The following is a 23397-nucleotide window of genomic DNA, read 5'->3' as shown; positions in this document are numbered from 1 at the left end:
ATCTCCAGTCCTAAATCTCTCAGTGGCCCTCATATAAAGACCGGGATTCATACTGTCAGTTAACAGGAGATGGTGCTTCACAAAGTCTCTTGAATTCTCCCATAAATTGCTTTCCTGGCTGAATGTCAAGGTATATATTTCTTCTGAAAATGAACAGTGATGCATTATTCTCTAAACGTAAATCAGTTTAATTACTAAATGTGGGAGAGGCAGACAGGAACCAAGGGGTGTGTTCTCACAAAACAATCTACCTTTTATCAAATGTACTGCAAGTCAGAAATTCAACCCCAAACCTAAATTGAGGGATAAAAAAAATCCTGTTTTTTAAAGTAATAAAATGAATTACAAACAGGAAGATTAATACAGTGAGTAGCAAATCAATCCACGGATACAGGGGGCCAGAAGCCACGTGGCTCCTAATAAACGTATGTTATTGAGAGACCTCTTAAATGGGCTGCACCTCACTGCCAAATTCTACTTCACAAAAGGCTATCAAACACAAGTGCAAATGAACAACCTTTGTGCAATTTGTGAGCACAAAGAAAATTCCATTGTCACTAGTGGAGAACTCAACTAAATTAAAGAGCAGAGTTGGGAAGGTTAGGTTTGAGAGAATCCTGGTGGGGGTATTACTTTGATGAATTACATGTAGAGAGGAAGAGACAAGTCTCTCACAGAAGGAGTCGGATGTCAAGGCTACTCAAAGTCAAAGGTTGATAAAAACAAAGAAAGAGTCAGGAACTAGCAAAAGGGTGATGGGTGAAAGGAAGACAGGAGAATGGGGCAACATGAGTTTTAATGACCTAAATAACGCTGGAGTGAAGAAATCCTGCCAAGAGTACATTGGAACAGTCAATCCAGAAAGGCATGAGAATCTCAAATCCCTTTGCAAGGACTTATTCTCCTTTAAATCACACATGTAAATATACTGACCTGTTGTGCTGTCATTTGAAGCTCGAGCACGCACACTACCGTGATATACTGATGACGTACGCACAGAGTTACGACGTGGGCCTTCATTTATCAGTTCACCTTCTCCAGACTCTGTGGCGAGGAAAATGGGTCAAGAGTGATTGAAAATCTGAGGATCGCTATGGCTGTATGTTAATCATTTTCAACAACTTTCAATACAAAATCTATTATACAAAGCATTATCCTACAAAGGAGAACAAAATCACCAGGCACACTCTGGGTACGAATGAAAGATCATCAGTTATTTTTGCGAATGAGAAATCAATAGCCTTAGTGTGATTTAGAAATCAAAAAGCATGGTAACTTTGTGAGATTTGATAAGTACACAACATGTGAGTGAGAAATTATGAGATACATTCCATGTCCGAATGAATAATTCCCAGCCACTACCACATGGGAGAGTGAGAAATCTCCAGGCATGGCAAGTTTACAGTGAAATGTCAACAGCACACCCCATGTGAGTAAGCATCGCCAAGCATGGGCAGTGTGTAATAGCAAGTCACTGGACACATCCTACAGGAGCAGTCAAAATGTGCATGAGAAATCAGTGATTGAGAGTCTAATTACCGATGTGACTGCTTACTGCACCCATACTGATGTGGCTAGTCCAGTTGAATTTCTGGTCAATGGTGATCTGCAGAAGACTCAGCAATGGTAATGTATTTGAATGTCAAGAGTAGAGATTATATAAAGATAAATACAAAGTGCTGGAGTAATTCGGCGGGTCAGGCAGCATCTCTGGAGAAAAAGGATGGATGATGTTTTGGGTTGAAACACTTCTTCAGGCTCTGAATGTTTGGGTCGGAACCCTTCAAGTAATGAAGCAGCTGATGGTTGGGGCTGGGACACTGCCCTGGGGAATTCCTGCAGAGATTTCCTGGGATTAGGATGATTGACCCCAAAAACATAATCATCTTCTTGCGCGTGTGGTGTGATTCCAATCATTTTCGTTTTCCATGAAGCTCACTTTCAACCGTTTACCAGGCGACTTGATACCAGACTCAGTTAAATGCTGTGAAGGGCAGTCACTCTCACTTCACTTCTTGAGGCACAGGAGAACATGAATGTGGGGGGAATTAAACAATACATTTGCAATTCTAAGGCAGAGTTAACTTGAAAGCTCTAAGAAGAACACTGAATGGGGAGGACTAAAGGCCAGGTAAACTCCAGAGCAACTAGCAGAGAGTGAATCCAGGGGCACTGACAGAGTGAAACCAGAGGCACTGACACAGAAAGAATCCAGAGGCACTACACAACAATATCAGAGTAAATCCAGAGATAACACCAGAGTGAATCCAGAAGCACTGACACAGAGTGAATACAGAGGCACTGACACAGAGTGAATCTAGAGGCACAATTAATTTGGACTCATGAAGACATGTAGTGAACTTCAAGGCACTGAAACTCACAGTGAATCTGGAGACACTGACTCAGTGAATCTCAGAATACTTAGATATACTATTGGCAGTAAGATACTGATCATGGAGTGCACTCCACCTGCCCCAAAAGATGGAGGGTGACCACAGGGAGAGGTTGCTGGGGGAGAGGAAGTGAAGGGGACAGAGCTGAGATGGCAGGTGAGTGAAGAAGGAAAATCAAGTGAGACTGAGTGGGGAAGTAAAAAGAGGTAGTTTGAGGGACGAGTGAGGTGATGAGGGTCAGGTGATGAGGAAGACATGGGGCAGGAGCATATGTATGTATATTTGAATGAATGTGTGTGTGAGAATTAAAGAACTGAGACAGTCAATCAGATGGCACTGCAGTATATAGAAGATCTGTGCATCTGTTACTCTGAACCTCCCCTTTACAAAATCTTGCAAAGTGCTGTGAGAATTATACGAGTACATGAGCGAATGTATAAAATATCAGATTATTTTGTTAGAGCTCCAATGTGAAGTGATCTTTTTGACAGTTTCTTGAACAAGGGCAGCCTACAACACAAAAGGCTCCTGTCTTCCTCTACTCTCCTGATGGTCTTGCTCAATCACATCTTACTCAGATTCCACAGGTCACTCTCCTCTGGCAGCTATGCACAATAAGAAAATTGTCCTTTTCCAATCAGGACGCCTCACCTGCTGCTGCCTTGTATCCCAGGAATCTGGCAATCTTCTGGTGACATTGTTCCTGCTCCTCGTATGTCAGTAGCTGATAGATAAACTGCCAGATTACTTGCTTGGCCGGTGTGTCTAGCACAGGATAGATGTCAACAATCAGAGTATCAATGTTCCTGTGGAAGCACAAGTGGAGATTCAGTCTAGAGCCTGTGCTGCCCAGATACAGCTCAGCCAACAGCTCTGCCTTTAGGTTTAGTTTAGTTTAGTTTAGAGCTACAGCATGAAAACAGGTCCTTCGACCCACCGAGTCCACGTTGACCATCGATGACCCATTCACATTAGTTCTATGTTATCAAACCTTCGCATCCACCTCCTACACACACTGGGGACAATTTACGGAGGCCAATTAACTCAAAAGCCCACACATGGGATGTGGGAGTAAACTGGAGCATCTGGAAGAAACCCACGCGGTCATAGGGAGAACGTACAAACTCCACACAGGCAGCACCGGAGATGAGGATCGAACCCTGGTATCTGGTGCTGAGGCAACAGCTCTAACTGCTCACTGTGCCATATGTCTTGGTCTTTCTGCACATGCTTAAAATATGAACAAAATGAGAAATATGTTCAGGGTTCAACTGTTCACTACAAATTGCTCCTGATATTCTGCTCTATCTGCCACACTATTTCTAAAGACTGTAGGGTTTAAGCAGCATTGTGAAGGGGGGGCGTGGCAAAACCTAGGATGTTTTGGAGTAGGAATTTCTGCAGAAAGCCTGCAGGGAAATTGACTAACTTAATGACATTAACATGGCCAGACGTTTGTACAGATGGCTGTTTGAGAAAAGGAAATTCATGTTGTACAAACCCCGATATTGACCAAGACCCTGTGGCCAACAAACAGTGTAAAAGAGAGAAGGAAAGGGAGTAGGGGGGAGAGAGATGGGGGTGCGGGGTGGGGGGGAGAGGAGAGATAAAGGCAGAGTAGCGAGAGGTTCAAAATGTGGGAGTAGATCTCTACTTGTGTGCCACAGTTTAGCAGATAATCTCTGCACATGACCCACTGTCACCCGAGCTTCCAGCATTACAGGTAATTAATTTCTTTGTCCTGCAAGTGCTGAGTTTCTGTGAGAAAGAAAGACTGAGCAAGAGAGAAGAGAGAGCGAGAGAGAGAGTACAAGAGGGAGACGGGAGAACAAGAGAGTGAGTGCAAGAGCGTGCGAAATATTGAGAGAGAGGGGTCAGTTCCAAGTTGAATAACTCCAGAACAAGATTTGTCCAGGTTTACATAACAGGCACAATGTTCCAGAATTTCCCAGTCAGTGATGAGCACTGCCAGGTTACCGGAGATGCCCTACTTAACTGAAATAAGTCTGGCCCACAATAGGCCCTGCCCATAATACATCAAGGTATTTTTGACATCTTGACAATATGGCTGTATAAACTCCACCATAATGCCCTAATACAATCCGCACAACCCAAAATGTGGGAGTAGATCTCTACTTGTGTACCACATCTTAGCAGATAATCTCTGTACATGACCCACTGTCACCTGAGCTACCAGCATTACAGGTAATTAATTTCTTTGCTCTGTTCCTGCAAGTGATGACTTTAGGAATTAAAGGCCAGGCATTGAGCCTCACCCAGACTAAGCCTTTTTGCAAATGACTGCATAAACCTGGATGGCTCCTACCTATGCTGGAAGAAGCACTCAAGAGCCTTGCAGACACTATAGTGTTCTTGCTGTGTCAGGAGGTGCTCAAGTTGTTGGACGAAGGTTCTTCCTTGGAATTTTATACTAGATGGCAGGATTTCAGTCACCCACTGCAGAGAAGTCAATGATGAAGCATATGATGGATTCTCCACAGGATCTGGCTCTACGAAATGCATCAGGAGGAAGAGAAGGGAACAAAGTATATACATAAGCAGTCACATTACACAGGCAGAAATAAAAGCACATAAACATGTGCACATATTCAATCAGGACCGTTGGCACAGATAGGCACTGATAGTGTAGTAGTAGAGCTGCTGCCTTACAGCGCCAGAGACCCAGGTTCGATCCTGACCACAGGTGCTGTCTGTATGGAATTTGTACGTTCTCCCTGTGACCTGTGTGGATTTTCTCCGGGTGTTCCGGTTTCCTCCCACACTCCAAATACGTACAGGTTTGTAGGTTAATTGGCTTCGGTAAAATTGTAAATTGTTCTTAGTGTGTGAACAGGATCGTTCCAAGTCAGCATGGATTTACGAAGGGGAAATCATGCTTGACTAATCTTCTGGAATTCTTTGAGGATGTCACTAGGAAAATTGACAGGGGAGAGCAGGTGGATGTGGTGTACCTCGACTTTCAGAAAGCCTTCGACAAGGTTCCACATAGGAGATTAGTGGGCAAAATTGGAGCACATGGTATTGGAGGTAGGGCACTGACATGGATAGAAAATTGGTTGACAGACAGAAAGCAAAGAGTGGGGATAAATGGGTCCCTTTCAGAATAGCAGGTAGTGACGAGTGGGGTACCGCAAGGCTCGGTGCTGGGACCGCAGCTATTTACAATATACATTAATGACTTGGATGAAGCGATTAAAAGTACCAATAGCAAATTTGCAGGTGATACAAAGCTGGGTGGCAGTGTGAACTGTGAGGAAGATGCTATGAGGTTGCAGGGTGACTTGAACAGGTTGTGTCAGTGGGCGGATGCATGGCAGATGCAGTTTAATGTGGATAAGTGTGAGGTTATCCAATTTGGTGGTAAGAATAGGAAGGCAGATTATTATCTGAATGGTGTCAAGTTAGGAAAAGGGAACGTACAACGAGATCTGGGTGTCCTAGTGCATCAGTCACTGAAAGGAAGCATGCAGGTACAGCAGGCAGTGAAGAAAGCCCATGGAATGTTGGCCTTCATAACAAGAGGAGTTGAGTATAGGAGCAAAGAGGTCCTTCTGCAGTCATACAGGGCACTAGTGAGACCGCACCTGGAGTACTGTGTGCAGTTTTGGTCTCCAAATTTGAGGAAGGATATTCTTACTATTGAGGGCATGCAGCGTAGGTTTACTAGGTTAATTCCCGGAATGGCGGGACTGTCGTATGTTGAAAGACTGGAGCGACTGGGCTTATATACACTGGAATTTAGAAGGATGAGAGGGGATCTTATCAAAACATATAAGATTATTAAGGGGTTGGACACGTTAGAGGCATGTTCCCAATGTTGGGGGAGTCCAGAACAAGGGGCCACAGTTTAAGAATAAGGGGTAGGCCATTTAGAACGGAGATGAGGAAAACCTTTCCACTCAGAGAGTTGTAAATCTGTGGAATTCTCTGCCTCAGAAGGCAGTGAAGGCCAATTCTCTGAATGCATTCAAGAGAGAGCTAGATAGAGCTCTTAAGGATAGCGGAGTCAGGGGGTATGGGGAGAAGGCAGGAACGGGGTACTGTTTGAGAATGATCAACCATGATCACATTGAATGGTGATGCTGGCTCGAAGGGCCAAATGGCCTGCTCATGCACCTATTGTCTATTGAAAGATAGTGTTAGTGTGTGGGGATTGCTGGTAAGCGCGGACTTGGTAGGCCGAAGGGCCTGTTTCCTTTATCTCTAAACTAAACTATATGGCTCAGTTGACAGCCCTCACCTTCTTCCAAGATGGAAGCTGATGGGTTCATCTCTCATTGTTTTATTTCAAATAAGAGGAATGGGGTTATCCCATGTGTCCTGACATTTATGTCTCACACAGTACTAAGACAGTACTGTATATGATTGTTAACACACAGCTACCTATGAGGGCTTACTCTGCATAAACTAATGATAATTGCAACAGTGATTAATTGTCAAGTATGCATTTTTGGCTGGAAGCACTGTGGAAAGTCATCAAAGGCTACCTGAACTGTGACAAACTCAAGAGCTAAATCTAACTCTCTTGAAAATATCCAGTGAATTTGCCTCCACTGCCTTCTGTGGCAGAGTATTCCACCGATTCACAACTCTCTGGGTGAAAAGGTTTTTCCTCATCTCAGTCCTAAATGGCTTACCCCTTATTCTTAAACTGTGTCACCTGGTTCTGGACTCCCCCAACATCTGAAACATGTTTCCTGCATCTATCCTGTCCAATCCTTTAAGAATTTTATACGTTTTTATAAGATCTCCTCTCATCCTTCTAAATTCCAGTGAATAAGCGCAGTCGACCCATTCTTTCATCATATATCAGTCCCGCCATCCCGGAATTAGCCGGATGAACCTACGCTGCACTCACTCAATAGCAAAAATATCGTTCCTCAAATTAGGAGACCAAAACTGCACACAATACTCCAGGTGTGTTCTCACCAGGGCCCTGTACAACTGCAGTAGGACCTCCTTGCTCCTAAACTCAAATCCTCTTGCAATGAAGGCCAAGGTGCCATTTGCTTTCTTCACTGCCTGCTGTACCTGCATGCTTACTTTCAGTGACTGATGTACAAGGACACCCAGATCTCGTTGCACCTTCCCTTTGCATAATCTGACACCATTCAGATAATAATCTGCCTTCTTGTTCTTGCCACCAAAGAGGATAGCCTCACATTTATCCACATTATACTGCATCTGCCATGCATCTGCCCCACTCACCCATCCTATCCAAGTCACCCTACAGCCTCATAACATCCTCCTCACAGCTCACACTGCCACCCTGCTTTGTGTCATCCGCAAACTTGGAGTTGTTACATTTAATTCCCTTGTCTAAATCGTTAATATATATTGTAAATAACTGGGGTCCCAACACTGAGTATTGCGGCACCCCACTAGTCACTGCCTGGTCATTCTGAAAAGGACCCGTTAATTCCTACTCTTTGCTTCGTGTCTGCCAACCAGTTCTCTATCCGTGTCAATACCCTACCCCAATACCATGTGCTCTAATCTTGCACACTAATCTCTTGTGTGGGACCTTGTCAAAGGCTTTCATACAGGTATACCTGGAGCAAACTTTACCCTACAGAATGCAAAGTAACATGCTTTCATATATTTCCTTATGACATAGGAGGTGATATAGGCCATCAAACCCCCCCCCCCACCCCCATTCATTGCCCCCTAACCAATTCTCTCATGCATGCTGATTAATCCCTTTCTGATTCTCCCAACATCAATTTACAATCACCAATTAACCTAACATCAATGGGATGTGGGAGAAAAAAAAACAGTGCATCCGGGGGAAATCTATACAAACACAGGGAGAACATGCAAACTCTATGAGGACAGCATGGATAGTCAGAGTCAAACCTGGGATGCTGAAGCTGTAACTTGGCTGCAATACCTGTAGCAGTACTGTGCCACTCAGTAAATCCTCAAGGTAAACTTGTGGTTAGCCATGCTGATTAACTCTGACAGATAGTACAATTAGTAATCTTTACATTTCCAGATACTGGTAACTGCTTCAGAATAAACCATAAATTTGAAATCTCAAAATGCCAGGAATGAGTGGAAGTTTTAGTTTAATCATGGAGAATATCTTGCATTTTAGTTTCCTTTCCAGATCATAACTAACATTTTGAGATCCAGTATTTTATTTTTTTTAAACGGGCATTTCATACGACAACAATGTCAAAAATGTTATTCACAGCAACAGTTAAACATGAATAAATAGAATATTACAATGCTGAATGCTCATGGAATGGACATCGGATGCAGCACTGGGAGATAATAATTTGCTGAGTATGGCAGGTCGACACCAAAGCACCCAAATATTACAGTTTGTGCCATGTGTATCGTATAGCATGTTTGGACAAAAAAAAACCTACAGATACAGCCCATACAAGCAGTTTATGATGAGTAAATTTTCACATTATGTGGACCAGAAATCTCGGAAAGGTCTCTTCTAAAGCATGTGCCATACAGGTTGCTCCATCTGACATTTTTCTTAATTAAACAGGCTGATAGGAATTTCATTAAGAGTTGATGGGGTGCAGCTGTGGAAGAGAGCATTCTCGTAGTCATGTGCCAATCTGAACAAAACATACTTGTGCGGTTAATCTGCCAAAGATCACAGAATCTAATGATGCACACAGCTGTGCTTCTGACAGCAGTTCCACTTACCGAGAGGGAAATTCAAAGGCCCGTCTTCCACCACCAGAGTGGGCATGGCTCCACTTCCCTGTAACATGGCTACCACCTTCTCATGGGAACAGTTTCTAAAACATACATAAATACATGTGCATACAATCACATCGTTGCTCACAGTCGGCAGAATTTCATTTCACACTCACAGCTGAAGCAAAGTGTAGACTCCATTGAACACCCGAGAAACTGTCTGATGTTATATTGTAGAATGTCTGACTAGACAGTTCCAGGATGATAATAGCCAATAGAGAGTCACAGAGTCATAGACAGTACTTTCACATTTAACAAGTATCCGGACAAGTACTTGAATCACCAAGGCGTAGTAGACCGTGCTCATTACAAGGATTAATTAGACTTCATGGTTGGCATAGACGTGGTGGGCCAAAGGGCCTGTTTCTGTGTTGTATGATAATTTAATTCACATGGCTCTATGACAATGATCCAATATTGCAAAAGCTGAACAATGGGCCTCTTTACCTTGCTACACCATCCTATTTTGGGAAGATGCAAGATCCCACTGTATCTCTCTCTCGATCACATAGAAACAAAGAAACAGTGCAAAATAGGTGCCGGAGTAGGCCATTTGGCCCTTCGAGCCAGCACCGCCATTCAATATGATCATGGCTGATCATCTAAAATCAGTACCCCATTCCTGTTTTTTCCCCATATCTCTTGATTCCTTTAGCCCCAAGAGCTAAATCTAACTCTCTCTTGAAAACATCCAGTGAATTGGCCTCCAGTGCCTTCTGTGGCAGAGAATTCCACAGATTCACAACTCGCTGGGTGAAAAGGTTTTTCCTCATCTCAGTCCTAAATGGCCTACCCCTTATTTCCCCAACACCGGAAACATTTTTCCTGCATCTCGCCTGTCTAATCCTTTAAGAATTTTATGTTTCTTTTAGATCCCCTCTCATCCTAAATTCCAGTGAATACAAGCCCAGTCGACCCATTCTTTCATTATATGTCAGTCCCGCCATCCCGGGAATTAACCTGGTGAACCAACACTGCACTCCCTCAATAATGTCCTTCCTCAAATTAGGTGACCAAAATGCACACAATATTCCAGGTGCAGTCTCACCAGGGCCCTGTACAACTGCAGTAGGACCTCCTTGCTCCTGAACTCAAATCCTCTCGCAATGAAGGCCAACATGCCATTAGCTTTCTTCACTGCCTATTGTAGCTGCATGCTTACTTTCAGTGACTGATGTACAAGCACACACAGGTCTCGTTGCACCTTCCCTTTTCCTAATCTGACATCATTCAGATAATAATCTGCCTTCCTGTTCTTGGCACCACATTATACTGCATCTGCCATGCATCTACCCATTCACCCAACCTCTCCAAGTCACCCTGCAGCCTCATACCATCCTCATCGCAGCTCACACTGCTACCCAGCTTTGTGTCATCCGCAAATTTGGAGATGTCACATTTAATTCCGTCATCTATGCAGGGAGTCTCTGTCAGAACTGTTGGAAAAATCGCACTGCTGCAGTTGTAGAGATACTTTTAAAATGGAATAGAAAAAAACCCTTGGATCCCACAAAAATAGCACTTTAAATTGGTTAGACGGAGTGATGTAGATGAAGCTTTAGTATATATCAAGCCTGTTTTGCTTCTTTTAAGGCAGTGTTTAGGGGGGCAATATGGTGACATCCTTATTTCTGAAGCATTTGTGAAGGGTAATCAGTCTTTAAGGGTACATTTCCCAACAGTAACAACATACAATTAAGGCTGCCATTCTATACTGCAGGGGAGTCTGCAGGGAAAAGAGTGCTTCCAACTTTTCAGGGAAGGACTCAAGTCCAGGTGTATAAAATATGTTCATTGGGGTGAAAGGATCAATGAAGACCACAAAGGCCATTATAAAAACAGCCTAACAAAGGAAAATGTAGAGTTCATGTCCAAGAGTGAGAATCCCTGCACAGTGAGTAGAACTGATGCAAGAAATGTCATGATCTTTAGACACACCTAGGTAAGGTGCTCTCCACTGAAGATACTGCATTATTACAAACATACACACACATGCACACATTCACCATTTATCATATGCTTTACTCACTTCCATGCAAAATTCAAGCTACTAAGAGCACAATATTGAAAAGGTTACGTTCTTCACTTCCTCCATTTAGAGGCCGTGGATGGGAAATAAGAGAAACACTAACACAGATTCTGACTGCACATGCCAAGTCTTTGCTGTGCTACCCAGGAAACTTCATTCTTCATCTTCATCTTGAACTGGCAGTGTTTGACTGGACAATATAAAGGGAACTGTACTAAGAGTGATGGGATAGTAGAGAAATAATATAATAATAATATTCATTTATTGTCATTGCAACGAGTACAACGAAATTAAAAAACAGCCAATCCTGACGGTGCGTACAAACATATATGCAATAAATGCAAAAACAAATAAATACATAAATACAATTAAATTAAGTACAAGATTTTTTAACGGTGTTGCCTAGTGCACAGGTAGTGTTCAGTTCTCGTATGGCCCTGGGGTAAAAACTGTTCTTAAGTCTGTTTGTTCGGGATTTGATTGACCTGAAACGTCGACCAGAGGGCAGATGAACAAACAGACGGTGGCCGGGGTGGGATGGATCTTTTATTATTTTGCCTGCTCTACTGAGGCAGCGCAGGCTGAACAGGTGCTCCAGGGAGGGCCGTGAGCAGCCGATGATTTTCTGGGCCGTCGTGATGACCCTCTGAAGGGCCTTCCTGTCCTTTTCTGAGCAGCTGGCATACCATGTGGTTATACAGTATGCCAGCACACTCTCGATGGAGCAGCGATAGAAGGACAACATGAGCTTCTCCTGCAGGTTGGTTTTCCTGAGGAAAGCTTCGTTTTTATATGATGCCCGTTCATGATTAATACAAACATGTTATAAGGATGTCCAATGCATGCAGTAAGTGCTCTGAACCGACCTCATGTCCAACCCATTGAGAAACAAGATTCGATCCCCTGCCTTCAATCCAGATTTCTCAGCTGGACTTCCTGAAAGAGACACATAGTGAGCAACAGAGGAATATACAACGTGTTAACCAATGCCATTATTTGAATGTTTACATTGAGGTTTTTTTTTACTGTCTACTCCTCTCTGCCACACTCTTCCTGAATCTAAGCATAGACACTTCCTGAATCTAAGCATCTAACATAGCACAAAAAGTAAGGACATTTGTGTTTGGTAGATTATTTCTTTGTTGTAACAATGCTTCTTGGCAATAAATCTTATACCGTTGGAAAGCCTGTTTATTTCCCTTTTAAATGGTGCCACATTTGTAAGGAACATGCATTTGTGGGATGAGCAGCAGAGCTGAGTATATGGGTTGCGCCCATGAAAAAATTGCCAAATCTTCACTGCCAATGCCAAACAGCTTATTCTGCTGTTGCTATTGACTCTTGTTTTGAGCTTCTGGTACCCCCAGGTGCTGACAATCAGGGGCCTGATTGGCACCTGATTGGCTGCATCTGTGAGCATGGGCCCTGCTACAGTGGTCAGTAGGTGTCTGCTCCAAGAATCGGCATGCCACGTTTGACTGATCTGGATAGGGCCCGTGCAATAGGGCAACTTCAAGCTGGTGTTCCGCAAAACCAAGTTACGGCATTATTTGGAGTGAGCCCTAGTACCATCTCCAAAGTGAAGGCCAAGTTCCATATAACGGGGGATGTCAGAGACAGGCCGCGAAGTGGGCGTCCCAAGAAGACGACACCCGAAGAAGACCGTTTCCTCACCCTGTCAGCACTTAGGAACCGTAGGCTGTCTTCTACAGATTTGCAGTCAAGGTTTGCAGGATGATATGGCCGACGGCTCTCTGCCCAGACAATTCGGAACAGACTGCACGCAGCCGATCTCCGGTCTCATAGGGTTGCCAGGAGGCCTGCCATGACTGCCCTTCACCATCAGGCCCGTTTGCGCTGGTGTCGGCAACACGTGCACTGGAACCTGAACATGTGGAGGAACGTTATGTTCAGCGATGAGTCCAGATTCTGCCTACGGCAGTTGGATCATAGGGTCAAAGTGTGGAGAAGACGCGGAGAACGCTATGCTGATTGCTGCACCGATAGAGTAACATCTTTTGGTGGAGGCAGTGTGATGGTGTGGGGCGGCATCTCCCTCACTGGAAAAACGAGGCTTGTCATCATTGGAGGCAATCTCAATGCAGAGAGATATCGAGATGAGGTTCTGCAACCAGTGGCAATCCCATATCTCCACAGTCTGGGACCGAACTCTATCCTCCAAGATGACAATGCTCGCCCCCACAGAGCAGGGTTTCTCAGAGACTACCTCCAGAATTTGGGAGTGGAGAGGATCGAATGGCCTGCCAGCAGTCCTGACCTCAACCCCATTGAACATTTGTGGGATCAGCTTGGGCGTGCTGTTCGTGCCAGAGTGACCAACACAACCACATTGGCTGACTTGCGACAAATGCTGGTTGAAGAATGGGATGCCATCCCACAACAGTGTGTGACCAGGCTGGTGACCAGCATGAGGAGGAGGTGCCAGGCTGTTGTGGCTGTGTATGGTTCTTCCACACGCTACTGAGGCTCCTGTTTATTAAATGAATAAATTGTTAAATTGCCAATATGTCTTGTTTCTTCAGACTTCAATCATCCAATCCACCAAACAACACCGAACAATAGTCAATGGCAGAATAAGCTGTTTGGCATTGGCAGAGAAGATTTGGCAGATTTTTCATGGGCGCAACCCACATACTCAGCTCTACTGCTCATCCCACAAATGCATGTTCCTTACAAATGTGGCACCATTTAAAAGGGAAATAAACAGGCTTTCCAACGGTATAAGATTTATTGCCAAGAAGCATTGTTACAACAAAGAAATAATCTACCAAACACAAATTTCCTTACTTTTTGTGCTATGTTTAAGTATTCTAGCCAGGTGGAAGAATGGACAATATAGCTTCTATCCTCTGTTAATCCATCTAATTTCCTAAAACTCTTATGCTGTAACACCCTGCTGAACTGCCATTTATGCCCCATCACTGACATGGTTTTAACTCTGGAGCACTATCCATGCACTACCCCATCTTCCCCCCACCCCCACTGCCGAGCTAAACATGAGGTCGTTTATGCTTGATTTTAGCCTCGCTATTGAGCAGGGCCACAGCAAAGTAGTTATGAGGAAATAGGCATCACAACACCAGTATCATCGTGATAAATTCTCCAATTAACATCCTTGCAGCAAATAATTAGGTAACCCAGCAGTGTGAAATCTCCAAAAGATTCTTGGTGGAGTTCTGCTTGCAAAATTTGTTGATTACTTTATGCAATGACGGGTTGGGAACAGCTCTGCCCAGGACAGGATGGCCCTGCAGAGAGTAGTGCGTTCGGCAGAACGCACCATGGGAACTACACTCGTCCCCCTGCAGGACCTATACATCAGGAGGTGCAGATCCAGAGCAAGCAAGATCATGAGGGACCCCTGCCACCCTAGTAACGGACTGTTCCAGATGCTACGGTCAGGCAAACGCCTCCGCTGTCACGCTGTGAAAACGGAGAGGATGAGATGGAGCTTCTTCCCACAGGCCATCAGGACTGTCAACTTTGATAACCCCAGAGACTAAATTTTTGTCGACACTTTTTGTGCTATGTTTAGTAACTTATTAACTTTATTTATATGCTGTAACTGTAATTCTTTTTGTGCACAACCCGCAGGCATTGCCACTTTCATTTCACTGCACATCGAGTATGTGTATGTGACAAATAAATTTGACTTGACTTGACTTGACTTGACTACCAGCTTGCTGTTGCAGCTGGAACCAATTTATAACTCACCTGGTAAAACAGACTCAAGCCATACTGGGCCATGTCCACGCAGAGTGAAGCCAAAGCTCTTGTGACCTTTGTATACTCGGATTGTTCTGTTGAAAATGAATTAAAAAATACAATTTAATTAAAAGACAAATTAGCTTATCTTGCCCTTAAATACATTCACTGAATTGATTTTCATGGAGAACCTGTGCCTGTTTCCCCCATTTATAGTGGGGAGCCAGTATGGATACTTCTAAAATTTGCCATGCGTTCACGTTCTGATTATTGCACAATAAATCCATATGAACAATTAAATAATGTGCAATTTACCCTACACTAAACAAAGTCAAAGATCTTAAAGGGATCTGACTGCTAAGTCTCAATGTCATTGTAGAACTTTCTGTTTCCGTGGATCCTTAGCTGAGTTCCCATATTCTTAAACTGCGGCCTGTTCTTCTGAATGTAATATCTGCCTTATATCAAGGGTGACAGGAAGCTATTCGAGATCAAAATGGGGAAGCTATTGAATGAGAGGTGGCAGGGACAATCACTGACAAAAGCAAATCACCACAGATATGGCTCAATTGTTTGGTCAAGTTTCGTGTGGTAAACCTTAAATTTCATTTGATAAATCCAGTACAATATTAATCTTGTAGGCATTGTTCACATATCTCTCAGTTTACACATACATACATATTTCACCATGGTCAGCCTTTAGATAACATGTTGAGATCACTCTTCCAGTTATTTTGCAAGATAAGATGGCCAAGTATTGTGTCGGGGACAGAAATGGGAGTTTTCCTCCCTTGTTCCAATACCTCTCTCCAGTGGGTTTGCGTGCCTCGAGGCCTCAATTGGTGACAAAATGCATTTCATTTTTTTTTCCTTTTTCTCCCCTATACAGAGTATGCTTTGTGTATGTCTCCGTACACATTACCTGGGTGCTCCAATTACTGTTGTCTCTTCTCATCATTTGGTTATCTTTAATCTTACCATTTCAGATTCTTAAGAAATTCAACCAGGCCAGCATGGCCTTCCCATCTGAAGCGGATGGGAAGAAATTGGGTCATTGGACTTGATACCAAGTACCGCCTCTGATCTTGGCAGATCATAGTATGTTTCACGTGGTCATAGGAAGCTGTAGCCAAGAGCGCTAACTTTTCAGAGGACAAGGTCACATACTAATTCTGAAAAGTATTGGGGGATGGGGAGAAATAGGTGAGAGTACAGGTGTGGCCCAGGGAAGGGAAAAGAGGGGGGCGGGGGCAGTGAGGGGGATGTGTGGGAGAGAAAAGGGGGAGAACACCCCTTCCCTTCTCCCCCCCTTCCCACCTGGACTCCCACCTACCTCTCCCCTCCGGTTAAGGGTCTTGTCAATAATTGTATACTTTCTCCTTACATTCGACTTTCCAAGTTCAGTACCTCACACTTGGTTGTTTAAACTCCATCTCCCATTTCTCTGCCTATATCTGTAATGTAAACCATTGTATCCTTTGTTCCTCACTGTTGATCACTCCATCAATTTTGATGTTGGAGGTAGTAAGAGATGTCAAGGAGCATGAAGGTTTCTTACTCCAATCTTTCAGGGGACATTCAGCAGAGCAACAATGCCAGTCAAGAAAGGATAGACATAACATCAGTGGTAGGTAGGTAAGTTATTGGAGGGGTTTCTGAGAGATAGATCCACATACATTTGGAAGGGCAGGGAATGATTAGAAATTGGCAGCATGGCTTTGCACATGGGAAATCATATCTCATGAATTTGACTGAGTTTTTTTGAATAGGTAACGACTGATGAGTGAGAAAAAGATTGACAATAATCAGCCCACAATAAACTGAAATAAAGGCCAAACCAAGCAAAGCTAGTGAGATACCATGAAAATGCAGGCAGCAAAAGGGCCAAATAAGCACAGCCAGAGCGAATGGGAATATAAACACAGATAGAGCAAGTCCAAACCTAAACACAGCCAGAGCAAGGAACAACACAAAGACAGCCCGAAAATGGCCAATCCCAAAAAGAGCTAGTGCAAGGGCCAACACAAACTCAACCAAAGTGATCAAACGCAGCCTATGAAAACACTGCCAGGACAAAAGTCACCTCAAATATAATCAAGTAAAAAGAAAATCGTAAGCACTGTGGGAACACAGAAAAGCCAAACCCAGATACATAGCACCAACCAAAACACAGCCTGAGCGATGTCAGGCTCAAACACAAATCATTTATTACCAACCCAACCCAAAGGAAAGCAGAGCAACAACCAATGCAACACAGCCAGAGCATAGCCCAACTCACATTGGCAAACACGCCACACAGAGTCAAATTAAGTGCAGCCAGAGTGATGTCCAATCCAAACACAGTCTGATTCTGGGATACCCCTAATATAGCTGGCATGAGCTTCAAACCAAACACTGCTAAAAACGCCATGCCAAATGTACAACCACTGTCATAACAAGGAAACGCCAACACTGTCAGACTTAGCGCAAACCTAGCATATCCAAGTTGGCTTCAAGCTCAAACAGAACCAGACTATGCCCTTAACACGGACTGTTTAATCAGCAAACTCAAAGGATAATTTCCAACCCAAATACCACCAAGTTGATTGCAAATTCAAACACTGCCAACCCGAATGCCAATAAAAACATAATCAAAGTAATGGCCAACCAGAGCGAGCACCAATCGATCATTGCCAGAATGAGGTTCAACCCATACACAATGAGAGCAGAGCAAAACAAAGTGCCACCAGAGCAAAGCTCAATGTAAATACAGTCACAGAGAGTACAACCCAAGCACAGCTGAAGCAAGAGCCAAACCACACAATGTAAGTGTTTGAAAGCCCAAACACCCAGATCAATAAAACCCAGACTTGTCTAGATTGAAGAAAACCAAAACATACTCAGACCAATGAAAAAACAGTTTACAATTAAGTAAAGAACAACAACATCCAAAGCGAGGACCAATGTAAACACAATTAAAATATAATATGAAAATATGGTGTATAATTCATTACAAAACCAAGGAGCTATATGCTTTCCAATTATGTGTCTAGTAGATGGGTTTGATTTAATTCACGGTCAACAATGGAGATATAATATCAGTGTGAACTGTAAGAACAAATGTGGAAGCAGAAAATGTCAATATGCAAAAGACCAAATAAACACCATACAATGGCAAACCAACAAAATGACGATGACAGGGCAAGAATGTTCAACATGTTGACAGGGAAAGAATGCACACAGCACACTTGAACCAATGCAATCACATCATAAGCACTCCAACGGAACTGTTGCACAAGGATAGAGTGTAGCACAGTATTGAATTCATGGCACAAAAATGATTCAAAAGAGCACCAGTATTATTGTTATTATTTTTTCACTGGTCCAGAGCTCTGTGCACTCTGTACGCTCTACACTGGTACAAAGCACTGATGCAGACCACCGTGTATATACGATTTTGACCCTGTTAATTTACCTGCGAGAGGGTGCTGCCCTCACACTGCCTCCTAAAATGGAGCCTTGTTTTCTGATACTCTGCCCCGGTTCCTCTGGGTTTCGTGGGGATGAGCTGGCACGAGTAGACACAAGCAGACGCTCCTGGTGATCTTCACTTCTGCTTCTGTGCAAACGGTTGGTGCTGTCAGCCCTGCTCTTGCTGCTGCTGACCTTGCTGATGAGGCTTTGTGATACAACATCGTCGAACCGCTGACGGTGCTTCTTTGGGATGAAAATCCTGGCAAACATGACAAAGACCAGAAATCAAACTACAAATCTCCAGTATTCAGCACAGCTGATTGTCAATGAAGAGGGGTAAGCAGATTGACAGGAAAGATGGAATTAATCACCACCTCCAGTTGACACTGCTTAATCGGCAATTATTTACCATACCCACATGAATGCTGATTTCTGAAATCGTGGGCAGTGCCAGTTAACACTCTTTAAGATGACAAAGCTCTTAATCTACCATTTTTGTAACCAATTACAGTTTCCCATTCCGATGCTAAAAGCATCTGCCTTGCAGGCATTTTGATATTTGGCATAGAGCTGAGCATCTTGACAAATACATCGGCTATATTTAGAAACTTTGCTGTTTCAAACCACAATATTCAAGAATTAAATAAACTGACAGTTGAATGCCCAATATAAAGATCACGAAGAGATTCTGTGCTTAAGAATCTAACTTTCATTTGGGCCGCTATGCTATACATTTACACGACACAGAAACAGACTCTTCAGCCCACCATGTCCATGCCAGCCATCAAGAACACATCTATACTAACACTATTTACCAGCATTTGGTTCATAGTTTTCTATATCTTTGCAATTCCAGTACTTCTTAAATGTTATGAGAACCTATGTGTTTAATCTACGCAGAGTAATAAACAGTGCAGTGATGGTCTGACCTACCAGAATACACATTCTCAATTTCAATATAAAATGCATATGGAAAAACTAGGACCGATTTACTGATGTGACCATCATGATTGTACAAAAGGAGGCAGTTGATTCAACGGATCGTTTTGGCTGCATGTGCCACTGAACTGATTTTATGCAGAGAAAACCTCTCATTTTCTAGATGCTCTTCAAGAACAATTATTTCAATCTATTGAGGTGTGTAACAAATTCTCTACAGTTTTTTGCAGTTCTCTGAAAACGTGGAATGCACTGGGAACTGAAGACGTTCTACATAGTTTTCTACAGAGTGGCATAATTTAAAGGATGCCTGGTCTGTAATAATAGCATGCCTGTTGCAAATACAAGTTGCAAGACAAAGGAACTAGTTATCGACTTCAGGAAGTGTGATGGAGTACTTGCCCGAATCAGCATCAATGGTGACGAAGTGGAAATTGGTAAAGAGCTTCAAGTTCCTTGGTGTAAATATTACCAATGATCTGTCATGGACCAACCACATTGAAGCCATCGCTAAAAAGACACACCAATGCTTCTGCTTCCTCAGGAAAGTGAGGAAATTCAACATGTCTGCAATGACTCTTAAAACTTTTGCAGATGCACCATAGAAAGCATAGGTTGCATCACAAATTGATTTGTGAACAGTTCTGCCCAAGACCGCAAGAAATTGCAGAGAGTTATGGATGTAGTCCAGTCCATCACACAGACCAGACTCCTCACAATTGACTCAATCTACACTTCACACTGCTTTGGGAAAGCAGCCAACATAATCTAAGACTTTTCCCAATCCGGCCATTCCTTCTTCTCTCCACAGACAGGAGATTCAGACGCTTGAAAGCACGTACCACCAGACTCAGGAACAGTTTCTTCCCCTCGGTTATTGGGCTTCTGAATGGTGCTTCCATAATCTAGGATACAATCTGATTCCCTCATTGCAGACATTAGGCCTCCATTGCCTCATCTTTACTATGGACATCCAGGTCCTTTATACCTCCATCGACCTCCATCCACCTCTAGGAAGGTCTCAAAGACCTCTGGGTCTTTCTTGAACAGAGACCCAATCAATTCCCCTCTAGTAGTGATCTCCTCCACCTGGCAGAACCTTTTCTCACCCTCAACAACTTCTCTTTTGACTCCTCTCACTTTCTCCATGTTAAAGCTGTAGCCATGGACTCTGGCATGCACCCCACCGATACCTGCCTTTTTGTCAGTTACATCGAACAATCCTTGTAATTGTACACTGGCCCCATCCCCCAACTTTTTCTCCGATACATTGACAGCAGCATTGGGGCTGCCTCTTGCACCCGTGCAGAACTTTTCGATTTCATTCACCACCACAACTACCATCCTGCCTTCAAATTCACCTGGACTATCTCTGACACCTCCCTCCCCTTTCGTGATCTCTCTGTATATGGTTAAGACAAAGGTAATCTCTTGCCCATATCTGCAACATTGTTAACATTTCAGATCAAAGGTTCATCGTCAGAACAGGGAAAGAGTAAACATGTCTCTATTAAGATACAAAGAGGATGAAAGAGGGATGGAAAAGATAAATAAATATCTCTAATAGGGTAAGGCCAGTGTTGACGTAGTGATGCGCTGTTGAAGAAGCTGTCTGATTAATAGTTTAATGATGGAAGTTAGAGGAAGAGAACTTGAGTACAGAGACATTAAAAATGAAATTGGGAACAAAGAAACATAAAGGCTGTGAAATTCAGAGCAGTGGGAAGTGCCCAACAGATCAGGCAATACCAGTGGAAAGAAAGTAAAAGAGACAATATTGTAGATGGATGATCCACAGCAGAACCGGCTGGTTCTGATACAAGCATAGAGAATGGGTTCCCTGAAGATGAAGAATTCTATATCAAATTAGAAAGGCTACAAATACCCGAATGGAAGTTCTTTTCCTCAGGTTCATTGGAAATAATCCAATTGCATTATTGGTGAAGTTTATCCCTCTTCATTAGCACACCTTGATCTGCTGGACATTTCTAAGAGCTCTGCATTTTGCAGTTTATTCATTCCTCTGTTAGTGTTTTCTGTCTCTACCTGTCATCACTGTTATGTTTCTTTGTACATGTTCTCCCTTCAACTCTTATTAATCTATCAACCAGATGATTTCATCCATAGCTCATCTCCACAATAATCCTGGTCTCACCCTGTCAGAGATATCCCTTTGTCCTATGCTTCCCTCTCTGCAACTTCAAGCTACTTTTCTCTCCCAGTTCTGAAACAGGGTCTCCAATATAAAACCTGCTAATGTTCCCAGCATTTTTCTAGTGACTCCCATCTCCCTGCCTTACACATAGAATTCCAATTGCACAGTGCACACAAATGCTGCACTGCCCTTGTTATTATCTGGTCATTATACCATTGTGGAACCTAGTCACAAATGCGTTCCCATTTCCTGCATTTTCCTACATTGTTTTCTGCATTGGTGTAAAGTTCAAAATTATTTTGTGGTTTTTGGGGCGACAGTAGATTGTGAAAGTTGCTATACAATCTTTCATTTTATTTTGAATCAGACTTAGAATCATGCAGTTCTTGGTGAACTAAAAACCATATGTTGAAATGAGACCGAATGCAAAAAAATAGTCCCAATTTGATTATTTTGTATTAAATAAATATATAAAACAATGATGATGGTTGAATTCACTAATCTACTTGTTTCTATCTAAAGAACATGCCTCGTCAATTTATGCTTTCATAAAAAGTCAAATTCTGGTTTCACTTGAAGATTGAATCTAATATGAATGATTGATGAGTGCATACAAAAAAGACAAAATTAACTCAGCGTTAACTTCATTACTCTTTGGTAAGTGTCAGTCATCCAAGGGACCTCACTGAGGAGAAGTCGTTCCGACGGAGCAATACGACTCAGAGAAGGTATTTCCAACTCTGATGCCAAATAACAGGAATACCTGAAAATAGATTCTCCACAGATTTAAAGCTGCACCACAGGTTAGATCACAGCCTATCTCAGTAGCTCTCAATACTCCAGTCTGTTAGGATAAATAATGAATCATAACCTTTCCAGTGATGTTCATATTTCATGAAGGAACTTTTTAAAATCCAGAGGTTTTGTGCCAGTCAGCATAAAATTTAAGACGCTCCTTAAATATTTGAGGATACCTTATTAGAAATATCACATAATTGAAAGTGAAACTTTGCAAAATCCTGGTTAATAATTTTAAGAACAGCCTCAATGTCTGACAACTAATAAAGCATAGCTTACCAAGCACAGGTTAATTAGTTCATACACAATTGAATGCAGCCAAGCTATGAGGTTTGTGGGCTTTTCAACAATGATGTTATGCGCATACATATCAAGTATTGTAAGCAGGAACAGGAAATATTGATACACAAAGACTGTCCACAATGGAAAAGAGCAAATCCACTGTGCTAGTGCTTGGCAGTGATGAATAAATGTGGTGAACTGATAGTGATTAAAACAATAGGAATGAAGGTTTGAGCGAGACAAACTGTCTGTATGGAGTTTGCACCATTTTCCCTGCGATGGTGTGTTTCCTCCAGATATTCCAATTTCCTCCCAGATTGATATGACCTAAAGGGTCTATCAATGTGGATTTATGAAATCAAAATCACATTTGACTAATCTATTGGATTTGCTTGAAGCTGTGACTAGTAGAATGGGTGAGGACTTTCAGGAAGGCTTTCAATAAGGTGTCAAATAAGAAATTAGCCAACATGGTTAGGAAATATAGAACTGTGGATACGATACTGAAATGGAGTAAGACCATGACTTAGGAGTATAATTAGGTCATTCAGCCCATCGAGTCAATTCTGTCATTCAATCATGGCTGATTTACTTTCCCATCTTAACTCCATTCTCCTATCTGAGTAAGAGTTGGCCATTGGACAAATCAAAGAAAGAGAGTAAACAGATGGTTCTCAATATGGGAGACTGTGACTGGTAAGGTACTGGTGAATAAATCTAATGAATAAGCATTCACAGCCCTCCAGTTGACTGAATTCTCCATCCTAAAGAGATTGCTACTCATCTCAGTCTTAAAGAGCCTATCACTTATTCTCAAATTGTACATCGGTCCTCAGCTCCTTAATTCAGGGAAACATCCACCCGGCAGACTTTTGTGC

The 23397-nt window shown here is 42.8% G+C and overlaps 1 protein-coding gene across 4 annotated transcripts in view; it reads right to left on the bottom strand.

Annotated features, from left to right (window-relative positions):
- Window positions 1-23397, bottom strand: part of grid2ipb (glutamate receptor, ionotropic, delta 2 (Grid2) interacting protein, b) — a 75401-nt gene that overhangs the window by 33101 nt on the left and 18903 nt on the right. For all 4 annotated transcript variants that reach the window (XM_078417888.1, XM_078417889.1, XM_078417891.1 and 1 more), the window contains 7 exons: window positions 18347-18604; window positions 14902-14987; window positions 12033-12102; window positions 9084-9178; window positions 4720-4903; window positions 3045-3199; window positions 934-1044 (listed from right to left, as the gene is read on the bottom strand). In XM_078417888.1, the coding sequence (XP_078274014.1) occupies window positions 934-1044; window positions 3045-3199; window positions 4720-4903; window positions 9084-9178; window positions 12033-12102; window positions 14902-14987; window positions 18347-18604 (959 nt within the window). The remainder of the gene's footprint in view (window positions 1-933; window positions 1045-3044; window positions 3200-4719; window positions 4904-9083; window positions 9179-12032; window positions 12103-14901; window positions 14988-18346; window positions 18605-23397) is intronic.

The sequence above is a fragment of the Rhinoraja longicauda genome, chromosome 21 (genome assembly GCF_053455715.1).
Source record: "Rhinoraja longicauda isolate Sanriku21f chromosome 21, sRhiLon1.1, whole genome shotgun sequence".
Taxonomy (NCBI): Eukaryota; Metazoa; Chordata; class Chondrichthyes; order Rajiformes; family Arhynchobatidae; genus Rhinoraja; species Rhinoraja longicauda.
This window is presented reverse-complemented; position numbering and strand designations above follow the sequence as displayed.